The sequence below is a fragment of the Propithecus coquereli genome, unplaced genomic scaffold (assembly GCF_000956105.1).
Source record: "Propithecus coquereli isolate 6110/MARCELLA unplaced genomic scaffold, Pcoq_1.0 Scaffold53, whole genome shotgun sequence".
NCBI classification, from domain to species: Eukaryota; Metazoa; Chordata; class Mammalia; order Primates; family Indriidae; genus Propithecus; species Propithecus coquereli.
Window position 1 is genome coordinate 6980649 of NW_012151174.1, and position 27593 is coordinate 7008241.

Consider the following 27593-nt stretch of genomic DNA (forward strand, 5'->3'; position numbering starts at 1 on the left):
AAAAATAAATTCTGTAATCATTTTAAGTTCCACTAAGCCACAGAGAATGCTGGTGCTGAACTTCCTGAAGTGGATTTACAACAATTAAATATATTTAATCCACAAACATATGCAAACAATACTGTCCTGATTAAAAAGATAAATACTCTCTAAACGAAATATGAAACAAAATACAACATATAATTTAAAAATTAAGTAAGTCTATAACAGGTGCCTGGTTATACTGCAAGAAGTTCAAACACCTGTGAGCAAGTTGTGCTAATCGTTTGTGCATTTCCTCAATAAATGTGGGTGTTCTGGCCGCCTGGCCACAGTGACACAGGACGTTTCAGCATCATTCCAAGCCATTTGTTGATTTATTCTCAGATATAAAAAACAAACTTTATTTTTCAAAGAACTGGAAGAAAATTCACAAAGAAACAATGGCAACAACAGTCTGTCCAGCAACAGAAAAGTGTGGGGGTGAGAAGAGCCACGTCTATGTGCTGGCGTTGTCACTATGTCACCAGAGGCAAATCTCAACGCTTCACCCCAGGCCCCTTTTCTGTAAAACAGCTGTCTATGGAATATATACCATCCCATTGGGGTATCTGGAGTTACTGGTAACCTGTTGAGGGTTAGGGTCGAGACATGAGAACCCCAGGACTGGGACAGGACTTTGCCAAAGAGCAACCTGTGGACCTGTCAGTTCACTGAGCAGAAGCTGCTCAACCTTGAGGGGGACATTCCACCGGTCAGGGGTGTCTGCAAACAGACCCCGCCTTAAAGCCTGAGGGCCACAGCCTGGACGTCTGCAAACAGACCCAGCTTGTAATCCGAAGGTGGAGAGAATGATCAAAGGACGTCAGCCCAGGAGATAAGAGCAGTTTGCTATTCTAAGCCTTAGGCACTGTTCCTATCTCTCTCCTGAGTTCATGTCTCAGTAAATAAGGAACTAGATAAAGTAGAAAGAAGTACATGGTCTCTTTGTTCCCGTTTAGATTATATGCTTTACTGCTAATTCACGAGCTTTTCACGTGAAATCATTGTAATCTATAGCATGAAAAAAAGAATAAAAATGGGTGCTAGACTTCAGTCATCATCACCTGGCTCAAGGGAGTGCTGGTGTCCCCTGACCTCCCCACATCCTTTCACCTCACTTTTTGTGTTCGTATCTTTGTCTCTCCCATCTCTTGTAACACACACTAACCGGGGACCTGGTTATATTGGGGGCATCGCGAACCCCTGATAGTAACCTACCACATCAGGATAGCTTCACGTCCCTATGCCTGTGGCAAGCATGTTCATACCAATGTCATCGTCCTTATCCAGATAGACTGTCAGTGCCCCCAATTAAGGAACAAAGAGCCTTAAACATACAACCGTATGCCAGGTGCAAAGCTAACTACTGCAGAAGGAGAGAGGAAGAGGCACACACACAGCGGCTGAGGGACACAGCCAGAAAGGCAGAAAGAGGGAAAAACAGAAAGCGAGGAAGGGAAGGAGTTAGTTAGTAAGCATCAAAAATTCCAAGATAGGAAAAAGTCATTCTCTGAGATTTTGGAAATGATAATAAATACATATTATAGGGTGTATGTATATATAAATAAACTAAAATATATATATATATACACACACACATATCTTTTAGTTATCCCTAACTCCACATAATTCATAAGCTGTAATACAGTGAATGCTTTTCATACTGCTTTAGAAATTAAAAAAATATCTTTCTCACAGATCCCAGTGCTTTCATGAATGTGGTTTTATAGTATTAAATAAAATGTATACTTTAATTATTTCTATATTTCAAGTAGGAAAACGGCCCATTTGTGTACTTTACACAATCATAATCTCTAGGAGAAACTATATTTTCAATTATCTTCCTATCAATAACAGAAGTATTTAAGAGTCTCAGGCTGAAAATTTAATTACAGTATCATAAGTTTATTTTTTGATTTTTACTGACTTTCCTATAATTCAGTGTGTAAATGGATCTCCAGTGGGGTTTGTAAGTGTGATGTACACAAACGTGCATATAGAGAGACAATCAAATGGTTTTATATACAAAGTGTCCACTTATTTAGCTGTTATTAATCACATAATCTTTCCCCTTCTAAAAGTTAAAAAGTATATGTCCAATGTTGCTAGAAACTAGTCAAGGATCATCCTTGTCTTTTGTTATAGTGATGCCATTCTTTTTCCTATGGAAATTTGAATTTTAAAAAATTAAACCAAGCAATATGACACAGACATGTGTATTTTATGTATACATAATTTTTAAAGGCATTTAGGTAAATATGAATCCAACTTAAGTAAATATCCATGAAGTAAATAAAGTGATGAATATTAAGTAGAACTACCTTTAGATACATGAAAAAATGAGACAGATAGGCAGAGAGCTAGCTATAGATATGTTTACATACAAAAGAAAACATTTGAAAGCTTACCAGCAATATTGAGTCATTAAGATGTAAAAGCTTTTAAGTACACCTTTAAATTTCAAAAATCTCAACTGCCCCCCTGAAAACTTAATAAGAAAACTAACCATTACAATAAAATTGAAAAAAAAATAGTATGCTAGAATTTTGCTTTGCAAATCTTATATAAAGGGAGAGGAAACCCTTCTCTCAGGAGAAATTTGAACAAAATTCAAAGTGAGGATGGTTAGTGGTGGCAAAAATATAGATAGATGGAATGAACAACACAACAAAGTGACTATACTCAACTTAGTTGGGGCATGCGTTAAAATAACTAAAACAGTGGAGTCGGAATGTTCCTAACACAAGGCAATGATAAATGCCTGAGGTGATGGACACCCCAATTACCCTGATGTGATTAATTCACTCTGCATGCGTGCGTCAAAACACCACATGTGCCTTACAAAGACATACAACTATTATGTACCCATAGTAACTAAAAATTATAAAATAAAAGAAATTTGAACAAAATCCATCAGGTGGAACAAGAAATTAAATGCCACCACCCATACTGGATTATGAACTTCCTAGCTATCAACCAACTCACTTTTTCTTGCTTGCAATTGAGTCCTTATCTGTTGAACAAAAGGGTTTTACACCAGGAGCCAATGAGCACATCTTAAAGTTTTGTGAATGAATTAGCTAGCTCTCTCCTGCACCCTGAAGGGAGTTTCCTGCACTGACACCAGAAGTCATAATAAACTTAATTAATATAAGAACTCCTCAATAATTTGATATATAAATAAGCTTTAAACAATCATCTATGTAAAATTTCAATGATTAATATACCTATTATATCCTTGATTTTCTGAAAAAGTTATTAGAATAGCAGCCAATTTTATAGTTATTTTACCATCTATAACCTTAAATATCTAGAAAAATATCTTCAAAAGTGAATTCTACCAGTAAGTATTGGGTAAAAGGTTTCCTTGGACAAATAATTTGGGAAAAGCTATGTTAAGCAAAATAAAACATATTTCTTTGATGTAGGATATTTCAAAGATTGTGAGTATATAGGAGGTGCTTAGAGTCTGCAATATTTCTAATTTAGAACAGAGCATCTGCTCTTTCTTGAACCATTAAGGCATAGTGTTCCCTTGGAACATTCTTATTAAGTCCTTTCATTAATCTTTTTTTCACAACTTTATTTAGTAGCAAAACATACAATAGCTCACTTGCAACATGATTAGGACATTTTTTTGCAACACAGTTATAAATTCCTACTGATAAAATTTTAATTCATATACCATTAATGACGGTACCTGCAAGAAAAGATCATCAGGATCTAATTCTGAAGGTTAAATAAAGGATGTTCTTTTTATTTTGGCAAAGAAACTCAGCATTTGACTATGAAATCATACAACTACTTAATAACTACCAAACAGTCATTGTGTTTTGCTCTTTTACTCATTAAATTAAAAGAAGTAAAGCATACGATCTCGTTGTGCTTCAAATTCGATTCCTAGCAACTTGTTTTGATTGTAGCAAAGGGTGTTCAGAGTTCTCCCCACCCTCGCTTTATGACTACCGATTTGGGCCTGTCACGGCGCTCACCGGCAGGGAGAGAGCCCAGCGAACCGCTGAGCGGCTTACGCATCTGGAAGAGCACAGTCAAGAACGATCGCGCGTCTGTGTCTGCGCGGTGCAATACCTGGACATCTATACAGCTTTCTTGCCTGTGCAATGTCTCCTTTGCTCAAACGGGTCCGCTGGCCGATCGCCGGGCGTATGCCGTTATCGTCGCGGGAGGGGAGGATGGTGTCCAGAAACATCCCCCTGAAAAAAACAGAAGCAAACCTCACCCAGTCACTACATTAAAACTCACATGCTCCCTATGAATACAAGGTTACTGTTTTCAAACTCGAGTCAATTAAAGGGGAAATATGCCAGTGTGAGCTTCGAGCAATGTGTCAGGCTTTCAAAACACTTCCATCAAATTAGAAAAAAAAATGTGCATGTTAAATGTGTGCCTGACAAAGCCAATGATGACACTCACTTTTTCCTTAGAAATGTAAATTATATGTTTTAAAAAACAAGGAACACTTTATACTCCCCGACAAAGTACACCGTGATTTTTATCTTGTTCTACCAAGCAGATCTAAGGATCCCTTGATTACCAGGTTGTAAAACAATTATCCCTCCTAGAGGTCTATTTTATTACCAACAACCTATAATAAATAATTTTGAGGTTACTAAAATTGTAAGAATCAAATGAAATACACGTAAGTCAATTTTCCGAGTTAAACTGCTAATTTAACCTAAGTATTCTTAGAAGTCCAAGTATCACAGCATATGTTGCAAGAACAAAGAAAAACGGAGTGCCAAAATTTAGACAGAAGAGTGTACAGCAAAAAATGTTTTATTAAATATATATTTTTAATGTCAAAATCAATAAACAAAAAACCTAATCAATGTCCCAATACTTCTAAGCTATAAATATGGAGTTGTTTTAGACTCAAGATTGTGGTAGAAGACTCGCTAATTTTTCCTCTTAATAATGTGCATGATCTAAAATTCTGAATAGAGTGTACTAAAGAGATACACCAATTTCGCGATGTATAGCAAACATTTATGGCTCTAAGTACTGAGCTTCAGAGTTAAACGGACTGGGAGGCTATCCCAAGAGGTTGTGAAGTGTGGAGCATGTAAACGTAGCTTTTCAAAAAAAGAAAAAACAAAAGGAGCTTTTTATAAAAATAGTTTAAATTAAGAAATGAAATTGAAAAATATCTTTTAAGTTCAGACGAATGATGGAGCATCCCTTTCCAAAATGTATAACTAAATATGTTGCATTGAAACTGCAGATCCTGAGTTTAAGGCACTACACGTACTCGCCATCGAACTGGTACTAACGATCAACACCAAGGTGCTCACACGGCAGTAATACTCACTGGGTGCCAGTCAGCTAGGGGAGGTGGGGGGGTGGGGAATAGAGCAGGTGGGGTGGGTAAACCCACAGCTAATGGAGACGGGGCGCACTGTATGGGGGAAGGACACACTTGTGGCCCTGGCTTGAGGGAGGCAAATGCATTTCCTGTAACCAAAATGTTTGCACCCCCATAATATCCTGAATAAAAAGAAAAAAAGAAACTACAGATCAAAAAGAACAGCACTCTCAGCTCCACTTGCTCTTTCCATCCAGAAACGTTTGCTACGCGCTGTTCTAGTGACAGCAGCAAATAAAACAACAGAAATCCCTCCCTCTGCGATTCTAACATCCTGCTGCGGGGAGAAAGACATCAGACTAGAGACTGACAACCCGGGTAGTGACAGGTGATATGGAGGAAGGTAAAGGCAGGAAGATGGGTATCTGACTGTGCAGTCATGGGTAGTCTTATAATAGAGAGATCAAAGAAAAACGCACTCAGAAGTTGACATTTTAGTCAAACCCGAAGGAACTGAAGCTGAGAGAAACAAGGGCAGCTGAAGTACAGAGCTACCAGACAGAAAGGACAAGAAATAAAGTAGCTTGGAGACGAGAGGACCCCTAACATGCTTGAGCACCAGCCAGAGAATCTGACCTCCCCCGGAGCACAACTGCTAATCTGCAGGAAAACGGCAAACTGACGAGTGACGTGATCCATGAGTGGTGTCAGACTCCCCTGCTTCTTGGGGAGGGAAAGGATGGTGGTCTCGAGGTGCCACCAACGCAGACAGGGAGACCAGAGCTCATCTAAGCATCTACAGAGCTCCTTACCTGCGCCGCCTGAGATGAGGGCAGAGAAGATGAATTTGCACATATTTAACAAGATGCAACGTCAGGCAGGCCAATGCAATTGAAAGGGAAACTGAGTCACGAGGTAGCATTGAGAAAAGCCACTCCTCAACAATGCTGCATGAATCAACAGAAGCATTAAGTAGGTAAACTCAAATTAATTATTGCATTTCTGTAGTACTTCAGTACTAACAAAATATTCACTATTTACTATTTCTATTTCTAAAAACAAATGTGTGGCATATGAGAAGTTTCATTTTTTTATAGCTTCCAAAAGAGAGTCAACTTAAAAAGGTCAATGACATCTTGGAGTGGATGTATTCAATTCCAGACAACAGAATGATGAATTTTCTTTCACTCTTTCTACTAAGGTAGCCTCTCTTCCATTCCAAGGGAGTCAGTCACTCCTTCTTTTCTTCTTTCTTTGTGGTCGGGAAGTTAATAATCCTCTTCCCCAACATCCTGGAAAGGCCCTACAGACCTCCTCAGAGGGGCACTAAGGGACAGCGACAAAACATACTATGGTTCACTTACTAATCTCTATCCTGCATGTGTTTTAACTATGTTTAAAGAAGCAAACTAGCTATGCTTTTTAAGAAAATTTGTAAAATTTTACAGCTTTTTTTTTAATAAAAAGTGAGCAGCCCTCAGTTCAAAGGGATCTACTTTACAAAATATTCATGTCTATAAAGTCCCCGTAGATCCAGCCCTATTCTTCCCAGAAGTGATTCCCTAAATATACTGATGGCTTACAGTCATGAAAACAATTGGAATTTTTAGACTCTGTGGGTTCAGAATAATAAAAACTAAAAAAAACCTTAAACTACTTACATCAACAGAATGAAGGACAAAAACCATACAATCATCTCAGTCGAAACAGAAAAAGCACCTGACAGATTCAACATCCTCTCACGATAAACACTCAGCAAACTAGGAACAGAAGGAAACTGCGTCGACGTAATAAAGACTGTATGAAAACCCCACAGCTAACATCACACTCAATGCTGAAAAACTGGAACATTTTCTTCTAAGATCAAAAGCAAGGTGAGGATGTCCACTCCACTTACATTCAACATAGCACCGAAGTGCTGGCCAGAGCAATCAGTTAAGAAAAAGAAATAAAAGGCATCTAAATTGGAAAGGAACAAGTAAAACTGTCTCTGTTCATAGGTGACTTGATCTTATGCACAGAAAACCCTAAAGATGCCACACACACACAAACTCTGTTAGAGCCAGTAAGTGAATTCAGCAAAGTTGTAGGATATAAAATCAACATGTAAAACTCAGTTGCATTTCTATGCATTTACAACAAACAATTTAAAAAGGAAATTAATGCCACTCAAGACAGCATCAAAAAGAAAATAATATGTGGAATAAAGCAGGTGAAAAACTTATAAACTGAAAACTAAAAAACATTACTGAAAGAAATCAGACATAAACAGAAAGATTTCTTATTCATGGATTGAAAGACTCACTATTGTTAACATGTTAAAACTATCCAAAGTGATTTACAGATTGAATGCAATCCCTATCAAAATAGCAGCAGCATTTTTTGCAGAAACAGAAATATTTATCCTACAAATTATATCTAATCTCAAGAGATAACAAATAGCCAAACAATTTTGAAAAAGAAGAACAAAGTTGGAAAATCCACACTCCAACTTTGGAGGACTGATTTCAAAACACATTGCAAAGCTACAGTAATAAAAACTGTGGTACTGGCATAGAGACAGACCTACAGACCAGTAAAATAAAACAGAGAGGACAGGAAAACTTTCTTTGACAAGGGTGCCAAGAGCCCTCAATGAGGAAAGGACAGTCTTTCAACAAAAGATGCTGGGAAAATGGATATCCACATGCAAAAGAATAAACTTGAATGCTTTTCTTACAACATGGAAAAAAATTAACTGAAAATGGATTAAATATCTAAACATAAGACCAAAAACTATAACACTCCTAGAATAAAACATAAATGAAAAGCTTCATGGCATTGAATGTGATCATGAATTCTTGGATATGGCACCAAAAGCCTAGATAATGAAACCAAAAACAGACAAACAGGATGACTTTGAAGATAAAAACTTTGTGTGCATCAAAGGACACAACAGAGTGGAAAAGCAACCTATGGAAAGGGAGAAAGATCTGCAAATTATATATCAGATAAGTGGTTAATCAGCAAAATACAGAATTTCTACAACTCAAGAACAAAAAAAAAAATCAAATAACTTAATTAAAAGATGGGCACAGGACTCAAATAAGCATTTCTGCAAAGATGATACGGAAATGTCCACTGAGCATATGAAAAGATGATCGCTAATCATGAGAGAAATATAAATCAAAACCACAGTGAGAGACCACCTCACACCCAGGAGGATGGCTACTATCAAAACAACAGAAAATAACAAGATGGTAAGGATGTGGAGAAACTGGAACTCTCATGCATTCCCTGTGGAACTCTAAAATGGTGTACCCACTATGGAAAAGAGCATGGAGGTTCTTTAAAAAATTAAAAATAGAACTGCCATATGACCCAGCAATCCCACTGCAGGGTGGACGTCCAGAAGAACTGAAGCGCGTCTCTGAGAGGTATTTGCACAGCGTGTTCAGAGCAGCATTATTCACAACAGCTGGGCAGTGGAAGCAACCCAGATATCCATCGGCAGGCGAAGGGATAAACAAAGGTGGTGTACGCAAACAATGAAATATTATTCAGCTTTAATAAGTGCTAAGTGGAATGAGTCAGTCACTACATAACAAATACTGCATGATTCCAATTACATGAAACATCTCAAATTCATGGACAAAGAAAGTAGAACGGTTGCCAGGGGCTGGAGGAAGTGGGGAGAGGGGAAGTTGTTATTTGTTGGGTACAGAATTCCAGTTTTGCAAGATGAAAAAGTTCTGGAGATATGTTTCACAATAACGTCCATATACTTAACACTACTGAACTACGCACTTAAAAATAATTAAGATGGTGAGTTTTATGGTATATGTTTTTTCCACAATTAACAAAAAGAAACTTCAAGAACTTTGGGAGGAGGGGATGAGAATTGTGCCAAAAGTTTCATTTCCTGAATGCAATCATTTAAATATAAGTTAAAAAGAAAAAAAAACAGCTTCTTTAAAGACGCAAGAATTTTTTTAGAAATCTGAACTAGAGAAATCAGACTACTATGTATGATCACCTGTGCTGCAGAAATGTAAATTTATTTATGAAAAATGAATAGAATAGTTTTGAACAATAAGACAGAATAATAAGTCAAGACTGGCCAGCATGCAGCACAAAGGCAGGTGTCAGGAGACAGACAAAGTCTCAGCAGCAAGACCAGCTTGGTTTATGGGGAAATAAGCAATTTAACACATAAAAGAGTATTGAATAAGGAGAAACAGATGTTTAAAACTTTAGTAAAGATTTATCACCTACAAAGGACAGAAAGAATAAATTTTCCAGGGCCTCCTCTGTCCCAAAGAATCAGAACTCGGGTTAGTTCTAAATGGTGTAATTCAGCAGCGTGAGAGGCGCTGGCGGAGCAGGAGCCCAAACCTCATTTGTTGCATGTTTTCGTGGAAAACTCGATTCCATGCATTGACCTCAAAATAAAATTTCATAACTCTTTATGATTAATTTCAGGCCAAATTTATGGGTGTATTTCTGCTGAAACTTAAATTCAATTATAGGGACAATAAGCATTAGGATAGCTACTGTATATGAACACATACACATATATATAATATACTTTAGAAGAGAATAATTTTTTAAATACAGTAAATGCTGAAATTTTCTAATAAAAAAGTTTGCTTTTGGAAAAAAAGGAAATTTTAAAATGTGTCCCAGTATGAACGGCACATGGGCATGTCCTTCTCTACTTTTTATCAAGAATTCTTTTTATAAAAACATGAAAATAAACTTGACTTTTTCCCTTCAAAGTAGATATTAATGAACTGTGAAATGGACGTCAGTGGGAAAAATGAGTTGAAATGAACAGATGAGTGTGGAAACGGCATAAACCGGGAGAGGGATGCGTTCGATGATTCAACAGTTCCAAATTCCTTACCTGGGAACTATCTGCTCCATGACATCATCCTTAGAATGAAGTAGATCAAAACCCAGATTTATTGCACTCTTTAAAAATAGCATTCAGTCATGAATGAAATAATTTTAAAGTTAATAAATGGTGAAATATAATTCTAAATTGTATGAGGTAAGATGTTTTCCTAAGCTGTTCTTTAACAATGCATTAAGTGCTATCAATTTTTGACCATAAGCAGTACTTGAGCAATAGAAAGTACTCAACATAAAACAGAAGTCACAGAGAGTGTGGCATTCCGACCGAACAGCAGAGTGACCCATTTAACTTGCGAATGCCTGATTTCCATCAAATAATGCTTTGCCAATTTTACACGCTGATTGGTTTGGTAATCATTTTAATTGGACTTCTTATGGCTTAGGAATATAAAACAGTTTAAATGATTTATGCCATCTTAATTATTACTTTGAAGTTAGATATTTGGAAGAAAATGTAAAAACGTTTTTAAAATCTCTTTTAAGTGCCTGCTATTGGCTATAGATGTTAATCCACTATTTTTCTACTTTATTTCTACAGCAAGGCAGCAATATTTTAAGCGTTTCTAGGCCAAGGTCAAGCACAGCTTTGCGAGGGGCCACACGGAGGAAAGGAATTAAAAGTCAAAAGGTATAACCTGCGACTCCAACCTTGAGAAGGTGTTCCTGGCGTAGTGCATGATGCTGTCGAAGTCGTAGCTCTCGCCGAGGGAGTTTACCTCCCCAGGCTCCATCTTCAGAAAGTTGTACTCTTGACCTGAGGACCAGGGATGAGAACGTCTCAGAAACGAGGACAGAACAGCCCCTCGCAGCCCTGCGTCTATCCTTAGCTAAGCGCCCGGTCTTCCTGCCGCAGTATCGTGTTTGCGTATTTGCACACTGACACCCAGCACGTGCGGAAGGCGGTCCCCACCCCCTACCACGCTGAAAGAGCAATATTGGGTTGGAACAAAGCGCCACGTCCAAACGTGGACTACCAGAGCACACTCTGGGCTTGTTTTCCTTGTAGACTCTTTTACCGCCTCACAATATCTGTTTCTTTAAAATCCTGCTGCTTTTTATGGTTAAAAAGAAACCAAACTTATGTTTTTATCTAATGAGTTTCCCACTTTTCTCTAATGACTACATTTTCCAGGTCCCACAAAAGTTATACGCCTGAAGCAACCATGTGAAAAAATACAAAAACAGTGTCAGAACAGACACAGCTCTGCGGGCTTTGGCCATGTGACTTCCTCTCTCAAGGTTCTCCTCGATAAAGAGAAGGTTTCATTTTGAGATCGAGAAGAATTATTTATTTATTTTTTTTTTACTTTCCACATCTGCTATTTTAACTTCTGGATGTCTTCAGTCATAATAGGTATTTCAACTGCCTGTTTGTATTGTAACACGTTTCTTGAAATATGACAAGAATACAGATTTAATTATGTAGGTCTACACCAACAGTTCCAGAAACAAAGCATTTCTTCAGATGGGGTTTATGTTCCGGTGACTCAGTTTTCACAATTTAAGCAGCCAAACGCAGTGCAAGTCCTGTCACTTATGTAACTTAGAAAGCTTTGAAACATCAAAAAATAAAGGCGAGCGACTTGAATCCCAAATTCATGCTTGGAGCTGAAAATGGAACTGCTATGCCACTCATCTAACGGGCTGCTTATTCCAGCCGCTGTACTTCGGTTAAATATATTATAAAAATGTCATATTAACAAAGGCTTTTCCAAAAAGCCACAGAAAGGAGCGATGCTACAGAAGATACTGTCTCCTCTGCATGTGATGAAGAAATCCAGTATCCTCGTTTGAGCATTAAGGATGAGAAGTTACAGAACTCAAGGCCCAAATTAAAGTGCTTTGGTCCATCTTGTAATGAATTCACACAATAAATAAATGTATATGTTAACCAGCCCTCACAGTGGGATGCGTGCCCTACGAATCTCTCATGTGTCTATGTCGTCACACCGTTCTGAGGAAACACACTGACAGAGACAGCTGCTAAACCTCTTGTCTTCATCAGGATTTTACGTAGGATACAATGTATCCAATTCAAGGTCAGATTTTCAAAAATCTATGGACCTGACTTTATAGTTATTAACCCATTAAGATTGCAATTTAGAGCATAATATGGGAGCAGATTCTCTAACCAAAGCAAAATATTCCATAAAAATTCCCCAAACCAGAGCATTAAGCAACTTCAGCAATACATTTCAACGCATGTCACTGAGCACTTAACATGCCCATGACACGATATTTTTTATCAGTTAAAAGGAACGTGGCCAATTATCCCAAGTGAAGTAACTCAGAATGGAAAACCAAATACTGCATGTTCTCGCTTAAAAGTGGGGTCTCAGCTACGGTGCGCAGGCCGCAAAACGGAGTCATGGATGCTGCGGACTGGGGGTGGGGAGTAGATGGGGTGAGGGGGGAGTTACCTATTGGGGTACAGTGTATGCTACTTGGGTAACACGTGCACTCACGAAAGGCCAAGACTCACCACCACACAATTCATCCATGTGACCAAAAACCACCTGTACCCCTAAATCTACTGAAACCAAAAAAATAAAAAAATGTAAAGAACATGGCCATACTAGTCCAAATAAAAGAAAATTCGGGGGACTTCATGAAGGGAGGGAAGAGAATCAGAGATACATAGCACCAAGGGAAACCACACTTCAGAATAAAAGAAATGACAAGCTCCTTCTTTGAAAGCCCATCCCAACATGGGTTAAAGTAATCCAATCCTTGTACCAATTTGGGTCCTGTCATCGTCACCTATTTTGCACATAAACGTGAAGCCAAAGTCTGCGCTTGCTGAACATCACCCTTGAACAACACTCGATCTCTAGTTTTCAAGTCACGGCGAGTCGTCAGTTTGTTGAAGGTTAATCTCCAACGTAAACGCTGGCGTGCTGGAATCGCCCTGCTCTAGAAGTGCCAATTACTCAGGAAATCTCACTAAATAAATATTCTTTCTACAGGCCTGAAGGTTTAGTCAAAAAGATACGAATAGCCATAATCTGCGTAGTACTGTTTTAGGATTATACATTTATTTATACTACGTATACACTTGCTCCTTCTTTTAGGAACGTACTTATGTTGAACCAGAATCCTATCTTTAAGAGTGAGAACCATTTTTGAAAGTTACATCCCATATAAATTTTTTTTGCCCACTGAATAAAATGTTTGGCAAACGGAGGAAACGAAATAACTGTGGTTAACAGAGCTCATTTGTTTGGTGGTTAGAGTAATTTTCAGAATTATTATTTCCTCTTTATCTCCCTTCTAATGACATCAAGCACAAGACGAGCCCTGACAATTGGTTCGGGCACTAGACTCGTCTACACAGCACGGCATAAACCTGCTTTGCTTCTTTTTGACATAACTCCGCAGATTACTTCATCATTTTGAAATGACTTCTTCCCGTGGCTTCTAGGACATCACGATGTCCCGCTACTTGTTCCCTTACCTCTCGGACGACACCTGCTCTGTCTCGGGAGATACTCTACTGAACGCTGTTTTCCGTTTTCTATCGTCAACATTTCTTTCTTCTCCCTCCAGCTTTCCCCTGGACAGTCGACTCTACACCACGCTTTTATCTTTAGGTACATCCTGAAGTCCAGACTCACCTCAGTGAGGCTCATCCCTGGGCTTTTCCATTCAAAGATATGCTAAATGAAATCACTGTTCTTCTCTTTCTCAGAAACACGCTACTTTATCAATATTCCAACATGTCGAATGTTTCATGTCATGGCGCCACCATGCATCTTCTTGCCGAAAGGTAAATCTTCTGAAGGTTTCACATCCCATGATGGTGTGCCCCTTAAAGTGGTTTTGAAAGACTATCTCCTCTCCTCCTGTTGATCGGCCAGACCCTGACTGAGAGCCCAGCCACCATCACTGCTTATCTGGGCTTCTCGTAAGTTTCTTCAACCTCAGGTGCCTCCTCCCCACACCTGGTTAGTGATTCCTGCAGCTGACGGACAGAGTTTTCTTCTTCTGCAATCTGAACTTTCTGTTTATAATCCTTTGATTATTCCCCAGTAGCTAGAGAATAAAACCTAAATTTCCCACATTTATATAGAATATTCTCTATGATCTAAACTCCCAGGTAATTCCCAGCTAAGCTGCTTGTGACTTACCATGCAATTGCATGGGCAGACAAAAATGATTCCATTTTCTTTAACTGTAGCTTTGAGCATGATGTTTTTTCAGCCTAGAAATTTCATCGCTCACCTGTCCATCTGGGACATTTCCACTTTTCCTCTAAATTTCAGTCTCTCTGTAGCATCTCCCTGGACCCAGCAGAGCACAAGTCGTCACGCTTTGCCTGGCCTCGGCAGTGTGCTCAGTATATGACTATTGTCACTCTCTGCGTCCACTGCAGCCATTCGTATGTCTGACAAACCCCACGCTAAGTGTGTGTCTTTCATGACAGTGTCTCCAAATCCTAATATTGCCTCAGTAAATAATAGGCACCACATATACGATGATCAGTGCTGTTAATTACAGAAGATTCTCAGGAATTCAATGTTTAAGTAAAACTGGCCATGAATAAGAAAATAAGAACACATTTTTGCTTTGCTTATGCTTAAAAAATAAACTTACAAGAAAATTCCAAACGAGATTTTTCTGTCCTACAACCGAAATGTACTTGATCTTTATGAATGTAGAAGTTAAACAAATAAAAAGCCTTACAATAAGGCTATTATCAAACATCAACTATTAGAGAAAATTAGACTTTAACTACAAATTACATTTCCATTACTGAAAACATTCTTAAGAATTTGTCTACAGTGTAGGCAAGTTTCAGAGGAAAAATCTCAAAAAACCGTTTAGACTATCCCGGAATGGCATTTTCTCCAGGAATTGCACCTGGCACCGACACAGACTCCTGTGGTGGCAGCAGGTCTCATGGCAAACCCTGGGCCCTTTTTAAATCCCTATAACATAAATTACAGAGAACTAAGTACAGAAAATGCTCATGTAAAAAAGAAAGATTTAATAATACTAATTCATGGTTCAATAGCTCTCACCCTTCTTGGAAAGCACAGACATTTAGAAATAAAACAGCTAAATCTTAAAAGAGAAAGAAAGTCTAAAAAACACATGCCATCATTCAGTCTCTAGGAAAGAAATTTAAAATATAAAATCGTCATGGGTAATTTTCATTCAAGCAAAATGTTGATTCTACCATACCGAAAAATAAGTTTACATTTTTTTAAAGTTAGACGGTAAGTTGCATAAGTACAGTCCCAGGATGTTCAGTCAGCCTTAAACCCACACGAGCCACACCTCTCACCTGGCTGGATGTTTTCCCTGATGATGGTCACGTGGTTGTCCCGGTCCGGCCGCGTGTGTTCATGCCAAAAGCCTATCACATGGCCCAGTTCGTGAACAACGATTCCAAATTTGTCACAGTTCTTGCCGATGGAGATGGCCTGAGGCCCGTTCCCCCGCCGACCTACGTAGGAGCAGCACCTGGAACAAGGCAGAACGTGGAGCTGCTGTTGGAAAGGGTGACGCGGGGCGAGCCGCAACCTAGCAAAGAATTATGGTGACCGACACAGGCCAACCTCTCCGGAGGCAGAATAGCCCTTCTTTAATAAATGTGGCTAATTTCTGGTATCCGTTTAAACTTACGCACAACGAAAGGTTCCAAATAATCAGTTCAAGTGCTTTTGCAATTATCTATACATTAGAAGACATGTCCTAAATCAATTTTGGAGGTATTAAGAAGAAACATCAGAAAATAAGATAATTATGATGACGACTAATGTGCTATTAGTTAAGACATTAACAATATACAGAAGTGTAATATATCAACATACATTTACTTGTAATATAAACTTTATCCTCACAATTCCTGTTAATTATTTAGGTAACTGTCAGTGTGATCATCTGGAAATAATCCAATATTATTTCAGTATTAAATGTGAAAATAAAGCTTATTTTTCTCTTTGAAAAAACAGAATTAAATACATTCATGAAAGATGCTGGCTAATCATAAAAGATGTTATTTTTCCTACTCACAGAAGAATTGTTTTTCACAAAAGGAGAAAAATTTTAAGAGACGTTAATCAAAGAAAATTATTTTCGAAAGGTGGATGACCCGGGGCTAACGGTTAACTGGTGCTGGAGACTGAACGTCTACAGGCCCCAAGTTCTTCCTTTGGAAGCCGAAGCCCTGAGCTGACGCGTCTGGAGGTGACGGGGCCTTTGGGGGCTCTGCCTCGCGGATGGCGTCACTGTCAGCACACTTACGAAGGGGGCGCCTTCCCTGGGGGGTCAAGGCCCCTCCGTCCTCCACCCTGTGCAGACGCAGCACGAGCTCCTCTCACGTCCGCCCGCGCGCCGGGGCCGGCCAGACCCGAAGCGCTGTGCCTGCACGACTGCGGGAAACCAACGTCGGCTGTTCGCGCGCTGCAGCCCACGATGCCCTGTCACGGCTGCACAGCAGGAGGGAACGTCGGCGACGCGTCATAGTTCAAAGAATCATGAGACTCATGTGATTTGTGCCACATGGTCTGCTGATGACTCGGTGTGATTTTTATTTCACCCTCTGAAAGACTCGTGGACCGGCCAGCCCCGTGTGAAACATCCGGGAGTATCTTTCTGCAAACTCTCGCCAATTCGTCGATACACACACATATCCAGCGATGCTTTTCTGTCGGAATACAGACGTCCCATCCAATCATTTTGCGTGTGTGCGCGCATGTGTGTGCGTGCGTGTGTGTGTGTGTGTGTGTGTGAGACCATTCAGAAGATTCTCGGACACACACAGGAAAGCGTGAACACAAGGACACCCGTTTTGAAATAAACTTTAAATGGTATAATAGTATAGTTGCTAAAATTATAAATACAGGTGATGTTACATCTAATAATTTGATAATTAGGGCTTAAATTAAAACAGCTTGTCCTCAGGATAGCAATAGAGACCCTAAAATAATTGGCCTCAAACATGAGAATCACAGGGCCCCAGACAAGGCAAATACCTTTCCTGACTCACTAAATTGGAAGAGAAAATTGCCAAAATTAATTACTCAAGTGATTAAAAGTAACTCACTATTTCCATTTCCAGGGTAAGTCTATCGGACAGTGCTCAAGAGTTTCCACAAATATAATTCTCGTCTCCCTCCCTCCCGCCCACCCTTTTCCCCAAATTGTCCCACAGTCTTTAAATGCTTAAGCATTTTAACCCATACTCCGCCAGTCAGATAAACTAATTCGTACTCACTATTTATGAATCTGTTTAATTAAACTGTGTAAATCAGCAACAGAAAGAAGAAAGAGGTAATTGGTGGGGGGGGGTGGGAGGGGAGTGAATTGTGTTTTTGCCCCCAGGTAGTTCATTTTTTTAAATACTATCGTTTAATCCATACCCAGACACTTATTATACACTCCAATAGTTATTTACTACATACCCAAAAAGTATCAGGTGCAGAAAAATATAAAATTTGCTAATTTAGGGGAGATTGAACATGAAATATTTGCTACTTTGAATCACTAGTAATGAAACAGAAATATCAGATAATTACATAGCAACTAAATTGCCCACACTGACTCATTTTTGCTGGTTGTATTCAGAGAAGAAAGTACTGTGGAAATCAAAGTCTGGGAGACAGCAAAGCAATGTGGTCAATTTCTTTAATCTAAAACACCATTTTTAGCATAATTGTACCCATAGCAATTTCCTATGAAATAGGGTTTCATAATGGAAAGGAAAAATAGACTCCACGTTGCCTTATTCATGGAGCTGTTATTTTACAATGTCCTGCGAAAGAAGAAAAATGTTCTGGTCCCTGAGTAACCGAAGGTCTTGGGGACAGAAGGATTCTAGACTCTCAAATTAAAGAATAATTATAGATGTGCTCAGATTAATATTCGGTACGGAATGCCAGGGCAGCACCATTTATAAAACTTGATTGAAACATGATGAGATGTTATCTTAGTTTGATGCTATTTCCTGTATACGGCTAATCGATTTTTGTTTCTGATTTGTCTGCCCCTTTGAAAGCGTGGCCAGCATAGGGTCTATCTGCTCTCTCAGGAAATCTTCACCTCCTGTGTAAGAAAGCCCTGCGGTCCCTAAATCACAGAGGTCCTCACTTTCTCCTGGGCTGGGAGACCCAACAAACCTCCGGAAATTTCCCTGAGTTGGAACTGTTCTACCTTTACATTTGGCTGTATTTAAATACTTCCAATTATTTAGGTTAATCACCGTGTGCTTTTTCACTAAAATGACTCAATTCCTGTTTTGAGTTTTTTATAAGAAACTCTTTAAAAGCGGCCATTAACATTTAAATGTCGCCGCTGGACTATAAAATACAGGAGGACAGGGACCTCTGCCTCTTGGTCGCTGCAGCCCCACTCAGAGCAGGCTGTTTGCTATGGTGGGCTTCACTACCCGGCCCCTTTCTTGCCCTGGACACTTGGATAAATGATAAACATTAATATCTGAGTTTAATTTGTCCCCGATCTTCTCCTCCAGAAAACCTGCCCCCCCGCAGACTCCCCTCCCAGTTAATGGCGGCTCGAGCGTCCCAGTTCCTGGGGCAAACGGCTCCAGTCTCCCTGGACCCCTTCTCTGCAGCAGTTTCGATCTATCCCAGCATCAATCCACTCCTCGGCTCCCACTGCTGGCCCAGGCCACCGCCTGTCTCCTGGATTGTCGGAACAATCTGCCAGCCGTCTCCGGCTCTGTCTGTGCTCCTCAGCAGTCTCTTCTCAGCGCGGGGCTAATTTCTAAATCTAAGGTCGGATTATGCCTCCTCCCTGCTCCAGTTCTCCGGTGGCCCTGCAGCAAATCAGGTCAGTGTTCAAGCACGTCCCTTACCTTTTTCTAGCAGATAACTGCACTCCCCTGCCCCATGAACACGGGGTCTGGTCCCATGACTTGCTCTGGACAATGTCACAGAAGCACAAACAGTGACAATTTTGGAAAGAATCTAAAAGGCAACACGTGATGGCCACACCATCTCACTCCACCTGCACGAGAACTAGCAGGCTCCGGGGGGGCTTCTCCGGGAGGCTGGACAGCAGAGCCAGCTGCCACCCAGGACGACACGCGGGTGAGTGAGGGACAGTGCTTGCTGCTCTGCGCCCGAGTCCTGGGGTCAGCTGCTCCAACATTCCCGCCACCTTTTTGTATAAAAACTTGCCATAAAGAAACTATCTGACCTGCCTTGCTTGACCGTAGGTCATAAGATCCCCATCCCAGAGGGCCCTGCCCGCCCCCAGAGGAAGGACGCTGCTCAGACAGGCCAAGAGGAGTCTAGACAGACAGGCCTGCCTCGGTTTCCCCACTTGGTCTGTCAGAGTTAGAACACACCCTTCTTGTCTGGTCACATTTCTACACGGCTGCCCGCACTTTGTCGAACCTGAGCATAAAAACGGACTTTTCCTGCATCTTTTGGTCTTCATTCTGAAAGCTTAAATTAAATATTTAATAATACACATATTTAATGTGTATGCACAGTAAATAAATTTGCATGCCTTTACTCCAATTAATCTGCACCTTTTCAGTGATTTTCGGTGACTCTTCAGAAGTTCAAGAGGGTCCCCCCAGCCCGTATACAAGCATGTACACATACATACAAACATACGTGTCGATAAACATAAACATACATGTCCGGTTATAATAGAATTTAAAAACAAGAAATTCACTGGAGCTAAATGTTCTGACCTCTACCTTTTGCTTATTATATTTTCCTACCTACTAAAGGCCCGACATGGAAAAGGGGCCAATAAATATTAACTGAATAAAAGCAGATTAATGTGGGAAATACAATATTCTAAAACACGCAAGTGGTTCCATATTTAATACTTCCTCCCACAAATATGAAAATTATTTTAGCTCTTATTCTAAAAGATTACAAGAGCTACAAGTTGCCTAAGTCAGTGGGTAAGCTCGATAGAAGTAAAAAAAGTGATATTAAATGGAAAGAAGTGTTCCCCACCAGATTAAAGTTAGAAACAGAACTGATCTAGCTGCCATCGGTACCGACCTTGCAGGTTGTGCATATTTGACGGAGAGTTACACCAGATACTGTAAAACGCTACACGGTCACTGACACAGCTCTTAGGGGTAAACGATCCAACACTGAAGTCCAATAGAGCGTTAAGTGTTCGACCTGACAAATATCTTATTCTAGTTGACCTTAAGCATTTTGTGCAATATCAGCTTCCAAACTCTTTAATAATTTACAAGCCTTTTCAGGAGATGTAAGTACAGCATTATCATAGAAAAAAATAATGAAATAACTGTTTTATGAAATCGTGGTCGATAACGGTAATTCTAAATGAAATTAACAAGTCACAATAGAATTAGAATGATTAGCGGGCCAGTGATCAACTCCTATACAAGGCATCCTCCTTTCTATCACTGAAAAAATAATACAAGCAACCTTGGAACTGTAAAATAAGGACCAAAACAAATCACCAAATTGCAACATCACTACTATAAGAGTCAGAAATGCATGTGCACATTAATGCTCCAGGGTCTAACTGTAGGGGTGCACCTACAGATTTAAGTATCTTGGGGCAAGTCACAACTTCAGTTTTCACATCTCTGACATAACTGAAGTACATGTTCTTCACTGTCCCTTTAAATTCTTACATCCTTTTCACATAAAAGACAACGTCTTACATTCTTTTGCTGCATGTACAGATTATCACAATGTGCAGAGATGACGTGTAAACGATCGATACCTTCTCGATCGCCTGCATGTAGACCAGGGCTCTGGGTGTCACGAGGGACACGGCGGTAAGTGACCGCCCCCAGCACTGGGGAAGACAGAATTTAAACGGCTGTGGGAGCGTAACTGTTACGGTCATGGGTAGAGCAAGCTCCCACTGTGGGCAGCTCAGAAATGCATGAGCAGGAGGAGGCGGAAGAGACCCACTGATGAGCAGGAAGGCATCCAAGCGGCAAAGATATCGTGAGCAAGAACATGAGACACGGTAGCGAATGGAAAAAGAATAATTAGGGAGGATAAAACAAGCAAAGTGGAAAACTTTGAAAATGAAGGAAGTTAGTATAAATACAAATTTACTGCAAACAGAAATTGAGCAATAAAATAATACGTGATCAATGCTTTGGATGTGTTTGTGTTTCAGAACTGAAAGGTGAGAAGGAGGAAAAGACGTATTGATTGGAATACATTACGTGTTCAGAAATATGTAAGCTGAGCTGCATCCATCACTATTAGTCAGCCAGAAGGGAGGAAGGATAGTCTAGATTTGGACCTTTTAAATATTAAATAGATATAAAGAATTAGGAGGCATTTTAAATGTAACCAAAACTTATCAAGCCAAATTTAGAGTAATTTAGAAGGAAACATTGCTTAATAAGTCATGACTAAAAATCTGTGGCACTACCCAAAAATATCTAGAAAAGTAATGATATGTATTTTTTCTTAATGTCACTTGGACAGGGCTAAAATTAAAATACATGACTTTAAGTCAAATTAAGTGTTCTAAGAAATTATGGTAAAACAAAGATGATACAATGCTCCCCCTCCAAGATCTACTGAAAGTATATATGTTTCCCCAAAAAAGTACATGTCATTAGGGCAAGAATTATTTTCTCCTAAAGAATTAAGCATTTATTTTGACTTCTTTTTATGATCTGCACTATGGGGTATTCAAATAGCTGTAGCACCTTAGAGAAAATTCTTTGTTTATAGAAGAATGCCAGATAATAAATGTAGAAGGAATTTTAGAGAGAACAGCATTAGAAAATCGCTATTTTGAAATGATGGGGACATTTACTTGGCTGCCACCACTTGAATGCACCGATCACTCGCTGAAGTGGTCACGCAAGGGCAGGTCCGGGCACACCTGCCTCCAGGCGTGTTGCGGCGTAAGCAGGCAGCGCACCCTGCCAAGTGTGCTCAGCAAGAAAAGTGAAGCTGAATCCAATCACATCTTCAGATATAAACTCCACTTAAGTGGAAATACAGGGGAGAGAAGTTTGAAAACTTCTACAATGACGTCTTCTGACGTATGCAATATAGCTTGGAGAGCTGCTATCCCCGTGTCTCGGCTGGTCATGGGCTTTCTGGGGAGACGTGGGGGCTGCAACGGAAGCCACGCTAAGTCCAGGGCGTCCCTCGGACGTGAGATCAAGGACTCTGGGCCTTATTCTCAGGCCGGCATTTCCCAAAACGTTCCAGGATATTGATGCAAAAGGGAGGGGTGGGTGTTCCTTTTTTTAATAAGCTTAGAAAACATATTTCTTTCAGTTAATTGAATATTAATAAGGTTCATTAGCACATCGCTGTAGAAATACCTCCTGAAATTTAATGCAGCATCTTCACAACGTAAAGAATATTTTCTTCTTTTGGAGAAAGTATCTGTCACCGCCCTGTCCGAAGCAGGTCTGGAAAACACCCCTGTGGGAGGGAGCTGCGGGGCTCTCGGAAAGCTGGTGCCTTGCTCCGGCAGTGTTTCCAGGAGACGACTGCAGGGAGAGGGGACTGGCGGGGTCCGACAGGAGGAGACAGAACAGGCCAGGTGTGCGCCGACGGGGACGCTACTGAACTAAGGCCCTGGCTCGGGACGGAGGCGGAAACCCAGAGGCTCACGGTGACTAGCGACAGACACGCACTTCGCGGACCTGCGAAGCAGCACGACGGGACAACAGACGGCAGCGCCGAAGCGCCTGACTCAGGAGGAGGGAGGCTGGCGACGCCGAGGTCGCAGCGAAGCGCTGGGGCAGCGGGGCGGCGCGCTCGCGGTGGACGCACCGACGTGGCGGTCAGAGCGTACACACACGACACGCAACACTCTCTTCCCCAAAATTCAGCCTTTCCGTGAACAAAACACTAAGCAAATGACTCCTATCCATGGAGTTTTAATCTTTTTCCTTCTACACGTAACTAGAGTCATTCCCTGGTCCCACTTACCCACAGGGCCTGTAGGTGAACACGATGTAGCTCTCCTCGTCACCCCTCTCGATGAACGTCACGCACGTGTGCTTCTCCCAGTGTCGCATGGCCTGCTTGAACATGGCTCGCTGACTGCCTGGAAAAGACGCCTGACGTTAGTCACACAAGGGCCGCCCGGGAGCAGCGCTTCTCAGGGGTCCCCGTCCCGGGTCTGGCTGGGAGCTCGGAAGGCCACCGCTGTCACCAGCTAGAGCACACCGTCCGCGGCACCACAGGCGGGTCGCTGCAAAGAACACACACCCGCTTCATAGCCAGGAGGCCGAGGCGCCTGTCTCTACGAACACGCGGGGACGGGCTCTGGGAGTCGCACGCGTTGCTCCCGCCGGGTGGCGGCAGATGGGCTTCCAGACGCAGATATGATGCGCACATTTGAAACTCGGTTCAGAAACCAGAACAGGCCCTTAGGCCCTTAGAACACAAGACTAAGTGTATTTTTTTGTTTCAAAGACATTCTAAACTAACAACCTAGGTTAATGGAGTATTTTTCCAAGTTCGATTTAACGTTGTTATATAGAATATTAATATTCTGTAAAAATACACACTTGACCTGCACGATAGTGTTTATGTCTTTATCCAGCCAGACACTCTGGGAGAATCTCACCGGTGAAGTTGCCTCCTATGACATACGGGATGACGCCTCCAGGCCACACTCTCTCCGTCCGTGACGTGGCAGCTCTGGGAACTCGGTTTTTCTCGCTTTGCCCTGAGAGCGGGAGAGGGGCTTTTCCCTTAACGGTGCTGTTTTGCTCCGAGCCTGCAGGGACATTTAGAACATTCTGTGAAACAGAAGTTCTTGGTCAGGGCGTCATTTACCTCTTAAAGGACAGAATTTGAAATGTCTTCTTTACATATGTGTATAAATGTGCCTGAAGTCAAAATGCATTAAAGGAAATCTTCAGTTATGTTACATACTTGAAAAAAAGCCTTAAAATATTTGAATATCTTGTGTCAAAATACTATTTCTTCATGCTCTGCAGGCGAATTTTGATGAATTTCCACAACAGCCTAAAGCAGATAGAATTCAGGCATGCTTAGAGACCACAGAAAAATTGTTTTATGTTTTCTAACTTACTAGCTCACTACCAACTTACCAATGGATGATAAAACAGATACTGTCTAATACAGTCCCATGATATTCAAGACTCTTCTTACTCCTGCCAACTCCGTAATCCTTTAAATCAGAATCGATGTTCCGCAGTACAGCCTAAAATCTCGAATGTTACACTGTACAGGTAAACAAAATAACTACGAGGGATGTGGTCTAGGTCACCGGGACACCAGGCCATCTCCATCCCAGCCTCCTCTCGAGCACATCAAGGTGTGTGCGGCGATCTGGAAGCCAGTGCACGACATCAACAGGCAACACGGAACGGAGTCTGTTCCAGAGCTGCTTTCGAGTTCGGAGTCTTTTACTTTTCCTGGCAACCTTTCATAACATTTTTGCTACTGTTTTTCCTAAATTTGCATGGCTATTCTTTCTTATTCATGTATCACTGTCAGCACAAATTTCCTGCCACTAGTACTGACGTAGACACAGCAAACATTAAATGTCTCAACCCTGTGTCTGCGTCCCTGGTGTGCATCTTCTCAATACCCTGAAGCGAAGCACCTTTGCTTGGGAAATTATTCCTTGAAGGGACGTACCGTGAGTATTTAATTAATAAGCCATTGAGTCAAGAAATGTTAGGATATGAGCTATGAATTGAGGAATTTAAAAAAAAATCTAAAATCTACAAATAGTTGTTAACAAATTCAATACTATAAGTATTAACTAATTATGAAACCAGAGGCAGTTTTTCTGAATGTTTATATACATATATATATCAAAAATATTTTTTGAATGGTCAAAAACATTTTAACTATTTTTTAATCTAATAAATCAGTTTATCAATTTAATTTAAGTGGATTTCATTTCAAAACAAACACCATATTTTTTCATTTGATTAAAACTGATGTAGTTCCAGGGTTTATAAAAATACCTTGGGGCATGACACCACATTAACTGGAAGTATCAACAATAAAATAAATACCTGATGAATTTTTAATAAGGAGAATCCTAAGTTAAAGGAACATTTCAAACTATTCCAAGTTCTAAAAAACTTACATCAATATGATCTAACAAAATACAAATTTCTCAGCATATATCCTTTAAATACTTCACATCATAACGGCACACTGATTTTAATAAACCGAACTGCTGTGAGCATAGTATTTACTGCACATCAAGTCAAGCATCTGCAACTTTCAACACTGATATACCGGAGCCAATTCTTCTTATCCTGTCTATGAGCTGGTAGAGGGCTCCTCGCTTCTTTGACATACCATGGTCTCCAAGTCCACCTTAAAGAATAAAAGAAAACAATTAAGTTAAAGCCCATTAAAATTCTTGCAAATAAACCACAGTACAAGGCTACGTTGATTTCTCTTTGGACGTATTTTTTATGTGGTCTTAAATCATGAGAGTTACGAGTATCTGTGAATCCCTTAAGAGGGTAAAAATTCTTCCACGACCAATGTTGGAAACTAAAAACGAGGGTTGGGGGAGACTCGAGAGCCATCCACATGACTTTATTTGGGCATGACGGCAGTTGAGTCACGTATTGATAATCTGAGACATTTTTCTTCGCTGTGACCTTGACGTCCACAGTGTTGCGCAGGACGACAGCAAGATGCTCTGCCCCGCTGACTGCATCCAGCTAGTTTCCCAGCGCAAACTGGGTATTTTCAGATGCCAAATCAGCAAATGGAAACAAAAACATCAGAAGAGCAAATGTGTACAGCGAGTTTTGCTCCAAAGCTTCCATCAATTTTGAAAACTTTTTAAAAGCATATCATATTTTATACTAGATTCAACTAAATCTGGGAAATTAGTCTCTCTAGTTTATAAAAACCAGTAACACATAATTAGAAAAAAGCCACAAGGTAAAACTCCAAATGAATGTTCAGCCACAAAATATATTCTGTTACACGATGTAACTTGAAAAGTTTATAAAAATAGAGCGTAAAGAATTTCACGGTGCAAAAAGAGCAGGAAGGATAGGAATAAGGAAAATGTCTCCTTGCAACTTTGCCAGCAAAGGCTGGAGAAGGTGCGGAAGGCCAGCACTCGGCGAAAATTCAGTCCCCTGACTCCATCCCAGGGCTCTCTGTGAAATGCTGCTCCCAATTTTGTCCAATTTTGTCCCCCATTCTCTCTTTCTTGAATGTTCTTAGTCAATAAGAAAGTGGCACCCAGAGCAAACAGCCAATATAACCACTCAGGACATCAGAACAAGTGCTGATGCATTTGCACCACTGCAAATGCCTATGGTTCAGTCTTTGAGCTGAGCCAGTAAAGACAGACAAAAAGCCACAAAGACCACAGACTATCGTCAGATCCCTTGAACTATTTCTTTCCAACATCTATTTTCCCTTTAAAATTAATACTGAAGCTTAATTACCTAGACTGAAACAAAAACAGTAATAAAACCTATTGCCATATAAGCCTCTTAAAAGAAAAATCAAGTCAGTCCTTATAAGGCAAATAAGTTAGAGCGCTTGTTCACTGATAATAATCTGCTTAATTATTTGCATTGTATGGTCACATTTTTGCTGTGCGTCTTGAGAAAACTTTTTGAAATTTTTTCATTGAACATTTTAGAAAGATGAGGTAATACTTAAATATATTCATTCCTAAGGAGTTACAAGAAACATTTTTAAAGTGTGGCATTTATATGCATGAAATGACCATTATGTAGCAACTATATTTACATTAAATAGGCCAGAAACACATCTGAGTAGATTTATAAGGTGGCTAATTATGAGATAAAAGGAATGTCTTTATTAATATTAAGGTAATTTAAGGATATAGTAATTATAAAATTGGGAAAACAATGTTTCTAAACTATCAAAGGCAATATGTTTTTTAAAATATTTTCAGTAAATGTGAATAATCTTATAGCAATTGAAATAAAATGCCATGTAGGTAGTTCATTGGAATAGAAAAAAGGGAAAGTGGTTATATATTTCTCACCATTTATAACACCATGAAAATACACAAATTAACTAAATATTATAGCAAAGATTATACATTTTGAAATTAGGAAATGAGAAATATAGTTAAATCAGTACAAACAAGAAACATAAAACATAGACAAAAATATAAGATACTTTTACATTGTCTGAAATTCAACTGAGTAGTGCAAGTTGCTATTGAACTTTCAAACGTGTACTTTTCCCATAAACATTTAGAATAAATGCTTTTATCATACAATCTGTTTTATTCTGTGTATCTGAAATAACATATTTTTCTTCCAACTATTACTATCTCAGAGTTTAACAATACCTACTTGCTCACACTAATCAATCAAAAGCGAGTCAGTAAAGAGTGAATTTATTACACATCTACAAAGAACAGATTCTAGTCTCATGGTTTAAGG

The 27593-nt window shown here is 40.0% G+C and overlaps 1 protein-coding gene across 1 annotated transcript in view; it reads right to left on the bottom strand.

Moving 5' to 3' along the window:
- TLL1 (tolloid-like 1) overlaps positions 1-27593 on the bottom strand; it is a 124874-nt gene that overhangs the window by 61327 nt on the left and 35954 nt on the right. Inside the window, exons 3-8 of the mRNA XM_012656996.1 lie at positions 25435-25515; positions 23777-23929; positions 23134-23251; positions 15528-15706; positions 10889-10994; positions 4111-4235 (exon numbers count right to left, since the gene is read on the bottom strand). Coding sequence (XP_012512450.1) covers positions 4111-4235; positions 10889-10994; positions 15528-15706; positions 23134-23251; positions 23777-23929; positions 25435-25515 — 762 coding nt within the window. The remainder of the gene's footprint in view (positions 1-4110; positions 4236-10888; positions 10995-15527; positions 15707-23133; positions 23252-23776; positions 23930-25434; positions 25516-27593) is intronic.